General features: G+C 37.5%; 3 protein-coding genes across 5 annotated transcripts; all 3 read left to right on the plus strand.

Moving 5' to 3' along the window:
* Positions 1-627: 627 nt before the first annotated feature.
* On the plus strand, positions 628-4,005 carry LOC110884303 (heterogeneous nuclear ribonucleoprotein 1). Of its 3 annotated transcripts, none has more exons than XR_002561039.2 (6): positions 746-933; positions 1,013-1,100; positions 1,355-1,583; positions 2,231-3,395; positions 3,491-3,593; positions 3,729-4,005. XR_002561039.2 is itself a non-coding variant. In XM_022132011.2 (5 exons), the coding sequence occupies exons 3-5, from the start codon at positions 1,362-1,364 to the stop codon at positions 3,502-3,504; spliced, it is 1,401 nt and encodes a 466-aa protein (XP_021987703.1). In that variant the 5' UTR covers positions 628-933; positions 1,013-1,100; positions 1,355-1,361; the 3' UTR covers positions 3,505-4,003. The 3 variants fall into 3 exon arrangements, 1 of the variants encoding a protein (XP_021987703.1); XR_002561038.2 differs by having other exon boundaries at positions 3,682-4,003; XM_022132011.2 differs by having other exon boundaries at positions 628-933; positions 3,491-4,003.
* Positions 4,006-7,470: 3,465 nt separating this feature from the next.
* LOC110884302 lies at positions 7,471-8,257 on the plus strand. Its single transcript, XM_022132010.1, has one exon. It carries the CDS (start codon positions 7,533-7,535, stop codon positions 8,127-8,129), a length of 597 nt encoding a protein of 198 aa, XP_021987702.1. The 5' UTR covers positions 7,471-7,532; the 3' UTR covers positions 8,130-8,257.
* Positions 7,510-11,341, plus strand: LOC110884301 (two-pore potassium channel 1). Its single transcript, XM_022132009.2, has 2 exons — positions 7,510-10,457; positions 11,094-11,341. The coding sequence occupies exons 1-2, from the start codon at positions 9,664-9,666 to the stop codon at positions 11,254-11,256; spliced, it is 957 nt and encodes a 318-aa protein (XP_021987701.1). The 5' UTR covers positions 7,510-9,663; the 3' UTR covers positions 11,257-11,341.
* Positions 11,342-18,736: the final 7,395 nt, after the last annotated feature.

Consider the following 18,736-nt stretch of genomic DNA (forward strand, 5'->3'; position numbering starts at 1 on the left):
AGTTGTTTTCTTTAGTTGGTATTGTTTAAGTGGGTTTTGGCTTCATTCGAAAGTTTCCACTATCTCTCTCTTCGACTTATGAACTACCATTGCCTCTTTGAAGACCTTCGTCAAAGACCTTCGTCGCCGACCTCCGCCTGTGAGGGCTGGACTCGCTCTGATCGTTGGCCTCTACGATGTTTACAAGTAGATTCTTGCTGTTGTTGTCTTCGTTCAGTTTTTTACGTGTTTTCACGTAGTTAGAAACTGTGTATTATGCTCCGGAGGTTATGTTTAAAGTTTAATGTCGAGGTTTTATGTTGTTAACATAAACATGTTGACCCACTAAACCAGTTAACGATTTTTAAAAAACCCACCAATATTAATTAACATGTTTACAACTTGCTGGTTAACTCGTTTAGTTAAATCGGTTGACCCACCAACCTGTCTTATTATACATGTCGACCCACTAACCCAGTTAACCATTTTTAAAAATCCACCAGTCTTATTAACATGTTTACAACTCAATTAGTACCCGCCAATCCACTTGACACATTTAGATAAATAACTTAAACAAGCCATGTTCAGGTTGCACGATTTTAAGTGGTGACATAAATAAAACTACATGTCTTTTCCGTCAACCTGACACAGCTAACACCGTTAACACCCCGTCATTATTTATGGAAAAAATAAAAAAATACAACAAACATTCCAATTTTCACAAAACATTGAAGATTATAAAAAAATGTTTCAAATCGCGTGAGCTGAGTAATTTAAAACCTTGCAGTCACCCCTTCATTCATTCCTCTTCTCTCATGGTCTCCACATTTTCTTACCCGTGAAGAAGAGGGTAGCTAAACAGCCATCTTCTTCAATCTCCCACATCTTATATAACAATAACAACAGATCTTTCACCAATCAGATCTAAAATTCTCAATCTTTATATCTTAATTGGTACATATATGATTATATCAATCATCGGTTGTCGATATTTGATTTTAATTTACACTAAAATATTAACTTTTTGTTGTAGGAGTTTCGATTGATTGAATCTTGATCTGTGGAAGATCCGATGGTTTTTTGATTGAATCTGAGGATACCCATTTTGTATTTAGTTTGTGGTGAGAATCTTTTTGTCAAAATTGGGGACCTTGTGTGTGTTGTTAGCTTGTTTATGGTTATGCAGATAAGGTGTTTGATGAAAGTTCTGACTGAATATGTTATGTATTTATGTTTGTATATGTTTGTGGGTTGTTGTGTGTGGGTTTGATGAGATCTGTGTGGGTGGATTTGGTATAGTGTTTGTGTGGATTAGTTGGCGAAAGTTGTTTTTTTTTGATGTGGAATTGTTGGTTTTGTGTTTTTGATTGTGTAGAATTAGAATGGAAATGGAGTATGGGAAGCTGTTCATTGGTGGGATTTCATGGGATACAAATGAAGAAAGGTTAAAGGAGTATTTTCAATCTTTTGGTGAAGTGATTGAAGCTATAATTATGAAGGATCGGATCACGGGTCGTGCTCGTGGGTTTGGGTTTGTTGTGTTTTCCGACCCGGCTGTTGCTGAAAGAGTTGTGAAAGAAAAACATATGATTGATGGTAGAACTGTAAGTTGTTGTGTAATCTCGTTTAGTCGTTGATATAAGTGATCATAATTTGCCAAACACTCACCAACACTTTTTATTATTATTGTTGTTTTATGTTTTATATAGGCCTGTAAACGAAACGAACGAACACAAATGAGGCTTGTTCATGTTCATTCGTTTAACTTTAACTGAACAAACGAATGAACATGAGTTACATGACCATTTTATTGAACGTGTATTCTTGTCTGTGTTCATTTGTTAAGGAAATGAATGTGTGCGTGTTCGTTTGCTTATATTCTAAACGAACATAAATGAACAGTCATAAACATATGCAAATTAACGAACATGAATGACGAAAGCGAACACGTTCGTGTTCGTTGTTCATTTTGTTAGTCGAGACTCTACCAATAGCTCTGCTATGAGTAGGATTATATTGGGTATGTTTGTTTGTTAGATGAGCGTAAATAAACAAACATAAACACACATACATAAACACACATTCATGAACGAACAGAACACATGTTCATGCTTGTTTGTTTATCAAATAAACTTAACTCAAACACATTTCCCATTGAACATCGAACGTTCGGTTTGTTTACATGCCTAGTTTCATGTGATAATCCCACAACCAAACACACCCTACATTCGTTTTAAATTTTGATCTACAGGTAGAAGCAAAGAAGGCTGTTCCACGCGATGATCAACAGATTCTCAACAGAAGCAGCAGCAGCGTTCACAGTTCACCGGGTCCCATTCGCACAAAAAAGATCTTTGTTGGTGGTTTGGCATCCTCGGTCACCGAAAACGATTTCAAGACCTATTTTGACCAGTTCGGAACAATAACCGACGTGGTGGTGATGTATGATCACAACACACAGAGGCCTAGAGGTTTCGGATTCATTACTTACGATTCTGAAGAATCCGTTGATAAAGCATTGCTTCGAACTTTTCATGAACTCAATGGTAAAATGGTTGAAGTCAAACGCGCGGTTCCAAAAGAGTCTTCTCCTAGTCCTAACAGGAACCAGATAAGCGGATTTAACTATGGTTTAAGTAGAGCTAGTAGTTTTCTTAACTACGGTTTAGGTCAGGGATATAATAGTCCAAGTTACGGACCGAGAATGGATGGTCGGTTTAGCCCGGTTTCCATCAGTCGATCTGGGTATCCACCGTTTAGTCCGTCTAGTTATAATATCGGAATGAATTCTGATTCGGTTTTGGGTTTACACTATGGAAGTTATAACTCTAATATTGGATACACGCGTGCGATCAGTCCAGCGTATAATGCAGGTTCAAATAGACATGCTGATCCGTTTGGGTACGGGCTGGGAGGAGGTGGCGGTGTGGAAAATGGGTCGGTTTTGAACCCGACTAATCATAACATGTGGGCGAACGGGAGCCAGAATTTGAGCAACGTTTTGGCTACGGGAAATCCGTCTGGCGGGATTGGAGCAATTTGGGGTAGTTCCAATGGTGGTCAAGTTGGCGGTGTCGGTGTCGGTGTCGGTGGTGGTAATGCTGGTTTCGTTGGCGGTAATCTTAACTATGGCAATGAAGCGAGTACTGTTGGTCATAGGAGCAACGGGAACAGGATTACCAACGCGGCTTATTCATACGGCGTGATTGATGATGATGACGTTGGCGGTGATAAACTTTTTGGTGGTGGTGGTAGTGGTGATTCATTATTTGCGGACCCCACTTGGCGGGCATCATCTCCCGAGCTTGACGTATCTGATTTGTTTGGATATAATCTCGGAACTGGAGCGTCGGATGGTATACCCAAAAACTCAGTTGGTTACGTCGGATATAGTGTCACGAATAGATCAAATAGAGGTATATAACAATCATTGAACGATTTTATATCATAGTTCCTACGGTAAACATGTTACTAAAGACGGGTGTTTGTCAAATGTTTTATTTGGTTTCAGGTATCGCTGCGTAGGAAGTTTGCTAAATGGAGATATGCAGTTATGAAGATGAAGAAAGATTGAAGGATTTTGTGAATTCATAAAATACACCCCACGGCAAAAGGTACATTGCGACGTTGCGTACATTTGGTTAGATCTAATTGGAGCGCGTGTTAAATAGTACACATTACATGATTTGGTTTTGAAAATAGGTTTTTTGAACTGTGAGTTCATATGAGATGTGAATCTTGGATTGCAGATAAAGGTGGTGTCATTAGTTATGGTGACATCAAGATATATGGAAAAGAAGAAAAGAAAAGAAAAGAAAAGAATTGAATTGATATTTGTTGGTTTTTTTAAACTTTTTTTTTTGATGTGAATCCCAGAAAAGTTATAGTTTTTGTAAGGTAATGTGGTCTTTGAATCCATACTTATTTTGGGGTTTGTTGCTGATTTGATTGTTTGAAATATTTGGTGGGAAATACTCTTGTTGGATGCTAAATTGGGATCAATGAAATTAGTCCATATTTAGTATATTTCTTTACTTTTATTCAAGAATGGATTTTTCTGCTTGTTTTTATTGGAAGTGGCATCATTATTCTTATTCATTACCTTTGAAAATTTCAAAACTATTAAAATCAATCAAACCTTCTAAATCAAAGCAAGTAGGATGGTTTGAGATTTGTATTGTTCAGTTTTGACTCTTTAATTATTCGTCTTGTAGTTTTAAACTTAAAACCAATACTGTCTTTTTTTAACGACAAATTTCTTTTATTCCCTGTTGTCAGACTCAAACCCTATATTTATTATATTTATGTGTAATTGTTATAGTTTTAAAGTCTTCAACACAATCTAACGATGTTGAATAATAATAAATAAAGTTCTTTTTGAGTCCCTGTGGTTTGTGCATTTTAACCATTTGAATCCAAAAACCAAACTTGTTTTGATTTGAGTCCCTGTGGTTTCTAATTTTAACCATTTGAATCCAAAACGTAAACAACATTCAAATTAGAAACATTTGGTTTTTGGATTCAAATGGTTAAAATTAGAGACCACAGGGACTCAAATGGTTAAAATTAGAGACCACATGGACTCAAATCAAGACAAGTTTAGTTTTTAGATTCAAATGGTTAAAATACACAAACCACAGGGACTCAAAAAAGACTTTACTCTAATAAATAATTGGTTCAAACTACCAAAATCGAACTTTTAAACAACCAAAACTGGTTATTTTGAATGATACAACTCGTTTAGTTTAATTTGTCGTTTTACAAAACCGTAATTAGTTGTTTTGCTCAAGATTTTTGTCAAAACAAGTTGAACAACACAATGACCAAAACCCCAAATTATGATTAAGAGCATTTCTAATAAAAGGTTTTATCTTTGAATAAATATGATATCTACAAGGTGGTGTTTTGAGACATGGGATATTTTTAAAGATATATGTTTTTGATATTATGCAACTCCATTATTAACACATAGGCCCCTTATCTTTTAAGTGCTTACAAACATGTAAGATGTTGTGAAACACATAAAAATGAAGAATAGTTGACCCTTATCTAAACAAAACTTATTAATACAAGCCTTTCAATCTTTTTTGTTGGTCCATCTCTTTAAATAGGTAGCAGGTACTTGCCCAATATTAATATCATTCTCCAAATTGAGGGGTTCATTCAATATTTATTATAAGAACATTTCAGAAATTCTTTTTGTTCTATCATAAATAATTTAGAACATTTTAAAAATAATTATTTTGGTTTTGCGTAGGTTGTATTTTACAAGTTAAACTATACAATCTTTCCATCTTAACATTTTGTTTCTAGTTATATAATCCAAAGGTGCGTATAGTGAAAACCGTATTGAGTTATGTTAATATCTATAATCATATATCATTATTTTGTTAATAATCTATACTTAGGCCTTGGGGTATACTTTAACACTACTTAATTCTACCTACGTGTCATATCACCTATTTTTCCCCATTTCGCTCTATCCCACTTCAATGAAATGGTAATCTCGTTAACTTCATATAACCCTATTTTTAGTGGTTTAAAAAAGAAAAGAATATTTAATTCAATCTTTTAACATCCGGTTAACATATTAAAAATAGTCCCTTTAAGGGTGGAGGGAGTGGTTACGGGGAGTGGATCGGGGAGTGGGGTTTACCGAGTGGGGAACCATTGCCGGTGTTGGAGTGGTGATCGTGGAAGAGGAGAGAGGTGGTGTGGGCGGTGACTATTCATCAGCTCGATGAAGAAGATAAAGGTGGGAGAGAGAGGGTGAATGGTGGGTCCCAACCCCTTTCAACCAATCACATTTTTTTTTTTTCAAAATTGTTTACCATTCTCCATGACCATTGCAAGTGATTGAGTTCAAAATGGAGAGTGGAGTAGGGACTTGACATGACATTATTGGTTAGAAAATTGTTTAAACACTCAACATTTGGTGACCACTCCCTCCACCCTAACGCCCTTTAACACAAGGAGGGAGTGATGTACAATGTCGGTTAACGTGCCATGTCATCATTAACACCCTAAATGTTAAGGTACACCCTATGCCCTTAAGCCATGTATAGTTATAAAGCCCCTTTGGGGGCGTTATGCGACACATGGCACGCCACATCACTCAGGGGCTTTATGTGGCATTATATCACTAGAGCGTATAGTCATAAAACCCCTACCCATCATTACCTTTTCTATTAGTTATTTTCATTTTTATTGAATGAAAATAAAAATGGCAGCAACATCTCCTCCTTCACACTGCGAAGATCATCAGACCAACAACATTTCACACCCTCATAGCGCCGCCTGTAGCGGTGTTTCGCGGCGCTATGAGGCGTCATGGAGGGAGAAGACGGTATATACAGCCCCATTACGTATGATCTTATAGTTATTCAATTTGTTCAGTTTTATTGATATGCGTATCTATATCTATATTTATATTTAGAGTAAACTGCCATTTTGGTCCCTGTGGTTTGGTCACTTTTTCCACTTTAGTCCAAAACTCAAACTTTTTGCATCTGGGTCCCTGTGGTTTCAGTTTTATTGTCATTTTGGTCCAAAAATGAAATCAGGTCATATTTGTCTTATAAAATCCTGCTATTTTGTCATTTTCCGCATGTGCAAAATGATCATTTCTTTTTTATAAATAAATACCATATTTTATAAGACAAATATGACCTGATTTGCCTCTGAGGGAAATGACAAAATTGCAGAATTTTATAAGGCAAATATGACCTGGTTTCATTTTTGGATTAAAATGGCAACAAAACTGAAACCACAGGGACCCAGATGCAAAAAGTTTGAGTTTTGGACTAAAGTGGCAAAAGTGATCAAACCACAGGGACCAAAATGGCACTTTACTCTTATATTTATATTGATATTGATATCCATATTCATATCTAAATAGTAAATACCAACTTTAAATAAAATTGAAACATAGATTGTTACAAATTTAAATATAGGGATCTTAATTCTTAAACCAAATTATAATCCATTCCTTATCCGTATCTTTTATCATAATTTGATGTTCATTATTGCATTAATGATTTCATTTTAACATTAATGACCTCATGTGTGAATTTTTTTAAGTGAATCAAATTTTCGTAGTAAAAATAAATTATGCAAACTATTATAATAAAGTTTTAATGTATAAGAATCCAATGAGTTCAAAAACTTCAAAACAAAAGTAAACTTATAATTTGGTTCAGTATCCACCAATAGTGAATCGAATCGGGTTATCATGTCCGGTGGCTCTAATCGGTGTATTTTAGATACATTTTTTTACATATTAATTATTCATTAAACGCATTGATAAAACTATAAAATATACAAGTTTATAGAAAAAATCATGCTATTAAAATCAAGAAACATGAAAGATAATACAAGTGGAAGAAAAAACATACTTTTGGGGCAATTTGGCAAAATACAAAAGCTAGGTGTTCAAACCTATAAATAAAAAATCCAATAAAGATCAGCTTGTAACCACCACTCAACCATATATCTTCCTATCTTCCCTACACATTCATTTTCTACACTCAAAAAAACCACACAAAACTACCAACATGAAGACCATCACTTTGAGAACTCAACTCTACACCCCAACTCACTTCAATCTCATCACCAAAACCCCTCCAAGATTCAACCTTTCAAACACACCCATGATGTTTGACTCCCAAAAAGTCAAACCCACACCCAAAACCATCAAATTTGACCCAATTAACAAACCTTTTGATGATAAAGAAACAAACCCATCACTTTTTGGGGATAAAGAAACAAACCCATTTGGGGTATCAAAAAAAGTTGAGAACTTGATTGGTTCTGAAGAAAATTCTTCAAGGTGTTTGATAGTGGGGGCTGTTACTCTAGGGGTTGTGATGCTGGTTATGGGCTCTGATGACCACCAAAAGGCATTGGCTTTTGGGCCAGAAGGCCCATTGATGGAGGATTTTTGGGATAATATGAGGAGATATGGGCTTTATGCTTTGACTGTGAGTAGTGGTGTGTTGTATGCTGTTTTTCAGCCTCTTTATGAGTTGTTGAAGAATCCCATTTCTGCTATTCTTGTTTTGACCATTCTTGGAGGTGGGTTTTATATTGTTTCTCAGGTGGTTTCTGCTATGGTTGGTATTACTGATTTTAGTTATGAACTTAATTATTAGTAAAGTTTGCAATGGTTTGGTTATTGTATTACTGTTTTGTTGTTTAATGCCTATAGCAAAATACCATAGTTTTTGATCTTGTTATTCTTTTGTGAACAATGTGAGATGATAAATAGTGCTTGTGCATACCAATTGACTTATTTTCTAGCTCATGTCTTTTGCAATAACAATGAGATACAACCCGAGTTTAGGGCTGTGTAAACGAGTCGAGTCAGGGTGGGGTCGAGCTCAAGCTCGAAATTAATTCAGGCGGTTAAACTTAGCTTGAGCTTTACGTCAGAGTTAAACGAGCCTAAGAACGAGCCAACGAGCCGAGCCGAGCTTAGCTCGAGCTGGGCTTGGTTACAAAATGAGCCAGCTTGGTTCACGTCATCTCAAATTAAGTTTTTTAAGTTAGTTTTTCTCGAGCTTCTTTCGAACGAGCTACGAGCCGAGCTACGAGTCGCGAGCTTTATGAACAGCCCTACCCGAGTTTGACGATCGATTGATGTGTTAAGTTGTGGTATCATATCAATCTCGCAATTCAAAGCATGCATTTTGGGTCCATCTGTCATGCCCCCCCTTGAAAAAAAAATTAGTGGAACTTGTCGGCAAAAATCCTGATTGCTACGCCCAGAAAATAAATCCCGAGTCTGCCACTGGTCATGGTAAACGGTCTACGATGCCTTATAAACATCTAACTGTCTTGCCAACGCTCTACATTGTCCCAACACACTGCTTAGTGCCTAGTAAACTAACCACAATGCCTTGGTAATCGGCATGATGACCATTCACTGTACCTGCATTTTGGCACCGTAACTTGGTTTCCGGTTCATCTCACATCACAAGTTCTGCTTACCAAAAAATGGCCCACTTGAATCTCTTGGTAGTGGTACCATGAAATTTTGGACTTATTTTTTAAAAATTCAACAAAATCTCTTACCTTGATGGTCTAATATATCTCTTACTGTTTGATGAATGGTATTCAATTGCTTTTTTTTTTTCTTTACATCGAGATAGTTGGTAAACAGCCTACAAGCTGCGCCGCTACCCCTTTTTGAATAGCAAAACTAAGCCTTTTAAAAACTACATCCATAGATCTCGGGGTCATAACATTACTATGCATGACCCTTTGAACTCGACTAAGTAGGTCCATAGCCTCTGGCGCCAGAAAATAACGGATTAATAAGATTTTCATTCATAGATAGAGATCAAGATAAGAGTGGTATTGGATGTATTTAAAAAAAATCAGTCCAAAATTTTAGGGTGTTACTTTAGCATAGCTTAAGGATTTTGATACTCAGTTTCCCATTAAATAGATTGAGAATATAGTTATGTTTGTACAATAACATGTAACAAGCTATTAACCTTGTATATGTTCCATATTTTGTCCTCAAACATGTTCCAAGCTTTGTCATATAGTAAAACACCTCATTGGTACAAAACCATCCTTTTCCATCGACTCTTTCCCCGTTCAACGATGTTTTGACGAATGCATACACGTAGTACATGATCTTGATCAATCCAAATAAGACAGTCTTGGCTTGATCACACAATGGCAGATCATGGCATGACGGACATGCTACTAAAGAAAGTAAAAATATACGAAGACCGACCTCTTACAACAAACCATATTAGTTTGAAACAAATGTCACTTATCTTGGTTGCATACCTAACCGTGGGCACAGTCTGTTTTTCACTAATCCAAGATCAAATTAGTGGCACGAAAACCAACAAGATCCTGGACGCGGTCTATTTCTGCGTGATCACGATGACAGCTGCAGGATACGGCGATGTGGGACCAGAAACTAGACTGGCAAAGTCTTTAGCTTGTGTATTTGTGTTTACAGGCTTGGCTCTTGGTGGCTTTGTTCTTAGCAAAGTAGCAGATTACATTGTTGAAAAACAGGAAATATTGTTTGTAAAAGCAATGCACATGCACGAAACAAACGGTCCAGACAGTCCGAACGACATACTCAAAGAAGCGGAAACAAATAAAGCCAAGTACAAGTTTCTTACTAATCTTACACTTATTGTCTTTCTCATGACTCTTGGAACATTGTTCTTGTCTCTTGTTGAGAAGTTAAGCTACTTTGAGGCTTTTTATTGTGTTTGTGCCACGATCACGACTCTCGGGTATGGGGATAAGAGCTTCTCGACTCGAGCGGGGCGTTTGTTTGCCGTTTTTTGGATCTTGGTGACTACAGTCTCTTTAGCACAACTGTTTGTGTATTTGGTTGAACTATGGACTGAAAACAGACGACAAGCGCTTGTACATTGGGTGCTTAACCGGAAACTTACGGTCCAAGATCTTGAAAAAGCCGATCTCGATGATGACAAAGTCGTTAGGTACGCTCAAAACTAGTGGTGACAATTTCCGACACGATCAGGTTTTGGGTTGTCATATCTAACCCATTTAATTACGGGTTGTGTTCCCTTTAACAAACGGCTCGTAGACTTGTTTACCAAATGGGTCGTGTTTGGGTTGACTTTTCAATTAAACGGGTCGTGTTCGGTTTGACCTATTTAATTAAACGGGCCATGTTTGGGTTGACTTTTTAACTAAACGGGTCGTGTTCGGTTTGACCTGTTTAATTAAATGGGTCGTGTTCGGTGTGACATGTTTAACACGTTTAATTTAAATAAACAGGTCGACCCGTGAAATTTTTTTATTAAATAGAACCTGCCAAACCGTTTACGACCCATTTATTACAACCCACAAACCGGGTTAACACGTTCACAACTTGATTACTACCCGCCAAACCATCAACCCGTTTGACATGTTTCGATAAATGGGTTAGACGAGTAATATTCGGGTTACACGATTTTTTGTGTGTCCGGTTCAGGTTGATGTTTTTGACAGAATAAATTATATGGGTCGTGTTCGGGTTGAAGAATTCAATCTACCAACCCGCCACAATTGATCAACTATAGATGCTAACTAACATATATCTATATGGTTGTATGGTCTTTTTGTTTAAGCAGTGCTGCAGAATATGTCTTGTATAAGCTGAGAGAGATGGGGAAGGTGAGCAATGAAGATATTGCAGTTGTAGTTGAAGGATTCAAGAATCTTGATGTTGATCATTCAGGCACATTGACAGTGAACGATTTGAAGATCATAGAGTCGTTTGAATCACAGTGTTGACATGTGTGTATCATACTTGACTTTGGAAATGATGGAACTGTGTGTGATTGTTTTTTCATTTTTTTTTTTTAATAAAAAAGGCACATTCTATTCACACTTTTCGAATCCTATCGATACCATCATGACGGGACGGAAAAAAAACCCGAACTCGATTGGTAAACCTTAAATATTCGGAATGGGTATATGGGTATGGGATTGCGTATGGAATTTGTTTTGGAAATTTGGAAATTTTCATATATATCCTGAATTTTGTGGATTTGAGACGAGTATGAGATTAGGTGATACCCGTCTCATTAACCGGACCCGCTTACTTGTATATATATCAATATTTATAAGCTTATATTGTTTAAAAATATCGTTGGAAATGCCCATTACCTCTAGAATAATACTCACCTCAAAAACCAAAATAGTTATCAAATGCTCAACTACACTTCTAAAATATTTTTAATTTTAACAATTTCATACTTTCATACCCTTGACCATCCGTGTGTGACATTTTTTTTTTAATTTTAAGTTGTATTTTATTTTTATTTTGAAGTTTTTAATATATAATAATGTTTTAATAAACCTGAATACACCAATACAAAATGTTTATTTTTATCAGTATAAAAATCAATACAAAGTAAATTGTACCCGGTTGTTATACATATTTTTCCATTGTTTATTTATAAAGTCATCCGTAGTCATAAAGCTCCATTTGGGCGTTATGCGACACGTGTCGTGCCACGTCACACAGGGCCTTTATGGGCATTATGTCACTTAGGCTATGAGGTGTGGATGGAGCCCCATGGGGCTTTATCAAATCCACCTAGGATCCACGTCACCTATGGAGCCCCCTTTTAATTTACATGGTGTGGATGGAACCCCTATTAAACAAAATTAAAAAAAAAATTATTTGATTGGTTTAGAACTAGTGGACCCCACCTGAATATGTGCATATGGGCGCTACCGGGTGTTACCATGATGGAGCCCCATCAATGGCGCCCCATATGGGTGTGGTGATAAAGCCCTTATGGGCGCTAGCTGGTGATGTGGCGGGGATGGAGCCCCATGGAGCCCCCACACCTCATAGCCTTAAGACCATAGTCATAAAGCCCCTACCTCATCATTACTCAATTAATTGATTTTTAATTTTTTAATTAATTTCTAACTTTTTAAAATTAAAAACCATTCCATTAAATAAAAAAACATTACAATAAAATAAAAAAAGACATTAAAATAAAATAAAAAAAAACATTACACTAAAAAAAGAATACATTTATTCTTCGTCTTCATTGTCGTTCTCTCCTTCTTCCTCTTCGTTTTCTGCAGCATCCAAACCTACGTCTTCAAAGTTCCCGGCTTCGGATTCCTCAATTTCTTCTTCTTCGGAATCTTCTTCGCGTTCACCCTTGTGTCGCATTGGGCGAATCGCCCAAGCATGCTCGACCAAATCCGCCTTCAACATGCTCTATTGCTTGTATCACGAGAGTACATGCACTCGTAACCGCTTCTTCCTCCTCCGCGATTTCTTCGGGTGAAAAAATCTTCGGTAAATATCAGTAAACGAATCTTCCGATGGGGAACCCATTTTTTTAGAATAGGGTGGGAGTAGTTTCTACACTTTTATAAAAAAATATAGAGAAGAATGGAAGAGATGTGATGAATTGTAAAAAAATGGGAGATGTGGGAGGTATGTATAGATTGGAAATTGATTTTTTTTTAAATCTGACTGTTCAACGGTCAAAATTTGAAAACCAAACGGCGCTGCCCTTTATTTTTTGCCCCATAAAACCCTTCGTCGTGGTGTTCCAGGCGCCATTGGGCGCGGGGACCTAAGAATAAGTATGTACTTTTATGTTTAGTTTTTCAAATGCACCTATGACATACCCATTTACGAAACTAAGGTTGTTCATGGGTTGATGATAGGGGTCATAGATTGGACCGGACCGAACCAAACCGAGACTGTATAAGTGGAAACAGTGAATTAATGATTGGGCCAGTTTTAGACCAAGACCAATGATGTTTTGGGAGTAGACCAGTAGAATCACGTTCTATTCAAATGACAAGAAAGTGATCCCCTCACACACAAGTAGTGGATCACAAATAAATTATATCTTTAATATAATTTGATTTGATCGTTAGACCAAAAGTCGTTTTTGAGTGTCTACGAGCACCCATGCACAAGATTTTCTTCTTGCTATACCTATAGATGGGTTAGGCCAGCATATGTCGCCGATGGAGTACCGTACTATCCTTAAGTATCGCCTCATGATTCCTTTATTCCCAGTTGATGAGGTATACCCTGTTTGTCATATGGCATGTTTGGATTCTTTGGGGAGCATACAGTTCATTGTAGAGAGCTCCCGGGGTTCAAATACCAACATGATGGTTAGGGATGTCCTTTTTGACATATTCAGGCGCGTTGGTATTTCTGCGAAGAAAGAGGCACCCGTTAATTTCTTAACTGACCCGTTGGAAGGGAGATCTACCATTTGACCAACCAACATTCTGGTCTTTGGATGGGTAGGAGGAAAACATGTCTGTGTGGATCTAACAGGGGTTTCCCCGCTTGTGGGCTTAGAGGGTAGTGCTTTCACGGTGGGTCAGGCTGCTTCGGTAAAGTGAATAAAGACGAGAAAGCGTGCCTTGACAACCAATACGTGTTTATCCCGTTTGCTTTTGATACTTTTGGTTTTCTGGCACCAGAGGCCGTGGACCTACTTAGTCGAGTTCGAAGGGTCATGCATAGTAATGTTATGACCCCGAGATCTATGGACGTAGTTTTTAAAAGACTTAGTTTTGCTATTCAAAAATGGGTAGCGGCGCAGCTTATTGCCCATTTACCAACTATCTCGATGTAAATTCATATAATATTATGTAAGATAAATTATTTTTTAACATGTAATCGTCGTCGTTGAGTATCCGTTTCTACTATATGGACTACTTGAGCCTACAACTTCATCACAAGCGATCTCGTCATCGGAAATGGAAGCGTCCATCCTTTTTATACTTCACAATCGTGTATTTATTCTTCCACGGTGATTTCGCCTTCAAGATTTGCTATAGTTTTATACATATAAAACTGTTGTTGAAAAAGTTTACTTGTCATACGTGATCACATGCAACATCAGATAATAAACAATAGAAACCCCTAATATGGACCGGCGCCGGAAACCTATTTCGGAGTCAGTTCAACGTCGTATTACGAAGATCTTTGTTACCAATCTTCCAGAGGGATGTAGTGGAGTCGATCTAGAAAGTCGTATTCGTTTGTTTGGGGATATTTATGATCTTTACATTGCGAGAAAAAGAGATAAAGGAGGAAATCGTTTTGGCTTTGTTTCGATGTTAGATGTGAAAGATCGATCAAAATTACTTAAAGATCTAAGAAGTATTCGCATGGGGGATAACAAGTTATGGTTCAATGTTGCTCGATTCGTATTGGAAGATGGAGAAATCGATACAGCAAGAGAGGTGCCGGTTCGAACCAATGCTAACAATGATATAGAGGGGAAGAATGTTTCGGGGGCCAAGTATGATTCCGGAGATAGATCATTTAAGGATATGTTAGTTGGTAAATCTATTATTGTTGATGATCATATTAAGGGTTTCTCATCTTTGCATGGAAAAGACATTGTTGGTCGAATGGTAGATGTGGCTGCAGTGAAACGTATTTATACATTCTTGCATAATACTTGTCCGGGTGAAGGTACGGTTCAGTATCTTGGAGGATTGTATCTGCTTATTTCTTTTGACGATCCGGGTGTAGTTAATAGTGTGTTTGATGTTGCTAAAAGTGCTAAGGATATGTTTATTTCGGTTTGTTTGTGGGAAGGACAACCTTTAAGCTTTGAAAGGTTGGCTTGGGTGAAAGTGATAGGAATTCCGCTACACATTTTTACCCATGATATTGTTAACTTAGTAGGAGGGTTGTTTGGTAAAGTAGTCCACAGTGCGTGTAAGTCAGAATCTGCTTCTGATCTCTCTTTTGATCTTGTCGGAATCTTGGTCGGTGATGGGAAACGATTATCAGAAGAAGTCGTATTAGAATGGAAGAATCGTAAATTTAGGGTATGGGTTAACGAGGAGGGTGGTGATTGGATCCCCGAGTTTGATCCGGTTATAACGACCGAAGATATGCATACTCCGGTTAATGCTCCGGTGACCGAGGAAGCGAATGAAGTTGTCATCAACGATAACGTGATGCCGGTGAATGTGCCCCAGGCTGATGTCACCGGGAATGAAACTCCCACTGTTTTGGAAAGGAATGATTGCACTGATTTTGAGGGCATTAATTGCCATTCAATACCTGTTAATGAGAATAATGGGGTGACTGATTCTTTTTTGGAAAGAAATAATTGCGCTGATTCTTTTGTCCCTGCAGTTGACTTTAATTTTGACCAGCCCACATGTGATAATATTGTTGATTGTGATAATTCCAAAGTCAGTAAAAGGAAAAAAGGTAAAAAACAAGATGTGGGCCGGCCCAGCAATGCCTACTTGAGTAGTAATGAAAGTCAAGGAATAGGTAAAAAGCCCAAACAAAAGGATAGTGATATATTTGGGCTTAATAGCCTTTTGGGTATTTCTGATAGCGATACATCAGCTGAAGATGAGCCGAGTTCTGAAGGTGATGAAAGCTTTGATCTCAATTGTAATCCTAGTGAGGCTCAGGTGGAGGAGTTCGATACGGTGGAAAATGTTCATTTGGAGGAGCATCATGATGATATCAATGTTAATGTCGAAGCGGGTGATATTTTGCAAAATATTGAAGTTTCTGCTACTAAAATAGTGGGTGAGAAGTTGGGTATTAACCTGGATTTGCAAGAAAAGCTTATTAGAGAGTCGATTGTCGATGAAGGATTACAACCATGTATAAAATGAATTGTTTATCTATAAATGTAAGGGGTTTGGGCTCTGGGAATAAAGCGAGTTGGATTAGTCGTTTAAAGTCAGATTTAGGAGTTTCTTTTATTGGGGTTCAGGAGACAATGTCTTGTAATGTAAGTTCTAGTTTGGTTTCAAACGTTTGGGGTGGCTCGGCTTTTGAATTTGAAAAGGTTGATTCGATTGGGAATTCTGGGGGTATTTTGAGTATATGGGACCCGAAATGTTTTAAGAAAGATATGGTATTAAAAGACAAAAACTTTTTGTTTGTTTCTGGTCTTTTAACGGATGGTATGATGCGGCTTAATGTGATTAACGTTTATGCTCCTCAAAATAATGGTGAGAAAAAGGCTCTTTGGGATAAAATTACTTTGATTATACAAAGGGGTCAAGATTGGTGGATTGTGCTTGGCGATTTTAATGCGGTTAGAGATCCGGGTGAAAGAAAAAATTCGTTTTTTGACCCAGTTAGCGCTAGAGATTTTAATGATTTTGTTGACAATACGGGTCTTCGTGAATATGACTTAAAGGGTTTGAGTTTTACTTACTTGGCTAATCGGTGTGGTGTTTGTAAATTGAGTAGAATTGACAGGGTGTTCGTTTGTGATAGTATTTTCAATAAATGCCCTAGCGCTTGCGTCAGAGCTTTGAAACGTGAGCATTCTGATCACGCCCCATTGTGTTTAACTTTGATTGACACCAATTTTGGTCCCAAACCTTTCCGGTGGTTTGATTCCTGGTTGGATAGACCAGGGTGTGAAGATGTTGTTAAGAATGCGTTATTAGAGTGGCAGACTAATGGTCCGGCAGATTTGAAATTTACGAAAAAGATGGGTATGCTTCGGGCTAAATTAAAAATGTGGATTCAAGATACTAGGTTTAAAGAAAATGAAGATTTTAATCGGTTGAAAAAAGAACAGGAAGACATGGAGTTGCCTATGGAACAAAAAGATTTGGATGAAGCGGATCTATGGGTTTGGGCGGAATGTAAGAAGAGTTTGGAAGAAATTGAGTTGTTTAGAAGCCGAGAGATGAGACAAAAATCTCGGGTTAAATGGGCTGCTCTCGGGGATGAGAATACTAGCTTTTTTCATAGTATAGTTAATGGCCGTAAAGCGAGAAATTCTATTCCGGGTTTGGACATTAACGGTGAATGGGTTTCCAAACCGGCTTTAATTAAATAGGTGGTCTTTAAATTTTTTAGATCCCATTTTCATGAGAAGCGTACAGTGCGGCCGTCTATTAATTGTGAAGGTTTGCGGCAGCTGGATGAACAGGATGGTTTGTTTTTGACTAATATGTTTTCTAGACAGGAGATTAAAGATGCGGTTTTTGATTGTGGCTCGAATAAAGCTCCGGGGCCGGATGGTTTTAATTTTCTGTTTATTAAACACTTTTGGGAGTTGTTCGAAGATGATTTCTTTCGGATTATGATGGAATTCCATTAGACGGGTGATGCATGTGTAGTGTAATATATTTTTGATGTATATTTAAGCCCTTTTTACACTTTTAGCCAAGTTTTAAATTTATAAAACACGATATTCACTAACACTAAACACACATATGGGCAAGTGCACCCATCGTGGACGTAGTATAGTGTTGGTAAGATATCGAGGTCGTCCAAGGACACAAGAGCTTTTAATACCGGTTTATCCTCAACGTCTAATCAAATCAAAAAATGAGAAAAATGTTTTTTAAACTAAGAAAATAAAAACTAAATGCTGAAAAATAAAATAAAATAAAAACAGATAGACAAGATGAATCACTTGGATCCGACACGTGTATTAGTATAACCTTTGATTATTTTCGCACTTTTGCACTTGTTTAAGAGATTATCTTAGTTATTGTAGTAGGCCCCTCTTTTGAAGGCGACGTTACCTTCAACCCAGTAGTTTGAGTCAGCAAGGATACAATCCTAAAGGGTCGGATTATTGAAAGATAATGAATTAAGTTATTAATGCAAATTGTGGTAGGCCCCGCTTTCGGCGGTGACGTTACCCTCGGCTAAGTAGTCTGAGTCAGCAGGGATACAGTCCTAAATAGCCGGGTTATAGTATTAATAGTAGTTAACTTATGAGGGGGTCAAAGAGTTTGGATCCCCGCCATCCAATACCTATGGGCATTGAAGGAGATCCTACTAAATTTGACCCAGGTCCCAAGCAGGACCTCTAAACGCTGAACAAGGGCAAGACCCTTACCAAACCGTTCCCTTAACCCCCGACCAGGTAGCCAACATACCTCCATATAGACCGTGGAGATATGAATGGTGAAAATCTTTTATTTTATATAGACAGTAAAATAATGCCAAGACACCACGGACAAACGATAAGGAAAGATCACCTTCAACATAAGCAACTAGTTATTAAAGTCATTAATACAAAACCAAATAAAAAGTGCAAAAGATTGAAAATAAAAAGTATTATACTAAACACTTGTCTTCACCAAGTGATGTAAGAGACTTAGGCAAACATGGCCTTGATTGTCAAGAACTCTTACGATCAATCTTAGATCCCGAGACGACTCACACACTCTACGATGGACAATGGATGATGGTGGTGGATGATGGTGTTATGGTGGTGGTGGGTGGTGGATGAAGTGTGAGAGAGGTGGT

The sequence above is a fragment of the Helianthus annuus genome, chromosome 11, assembly GCF_002127325.2.
Source record: "Helianthus annuus cultivar XRQ/B chromosome 11, HanXRQr2.0-SUNRISE, whole genome shotgun sequence".
In the NCBI taxonomy this organism is placed as follows: Eukaryota; Viridiplantae; Streptophyta; class Magnoliopsida; order Asterales; family Asteraceae; genus Helianthus; species Helianthus annuus.

Coding starts and splice junctions, on each gene's coding strand:
- LOC110884303 (XM_022132011.2), top strand. CDS start 1,362: ATGGAAATGGAGTATGGGAAGCTGTTCATTGGTGGGATTTCATGGGAT. Junction 1,584..2,230: donor ATATGATTGATGGTAGAACT/GTAAGTTGTTGT, acceptor TTTGATCTACAG/GTAGAAGCAAAGAAGGCTGT.
- LOC110884302 (XM_022132010.1), top strand. CDS start 7,533: ATGAAGACCATCACTTTGAGAACTCAACTCTACACCCCAACTCACTTC.
- LOC110884301 (XM_022132009.2), top strand. CDS start 9,664: ATGGCAGATCATGGCATGACGGACATGCTACTAAAGAAAGTAAAAATA. Junction 10,458..11,093: donor GATGATGACAAAGTCGTTAG/GTACGCTCAAAA, acceptor TTGTTTAAGCAG/TGCTGCAGAATATGTCTTGT.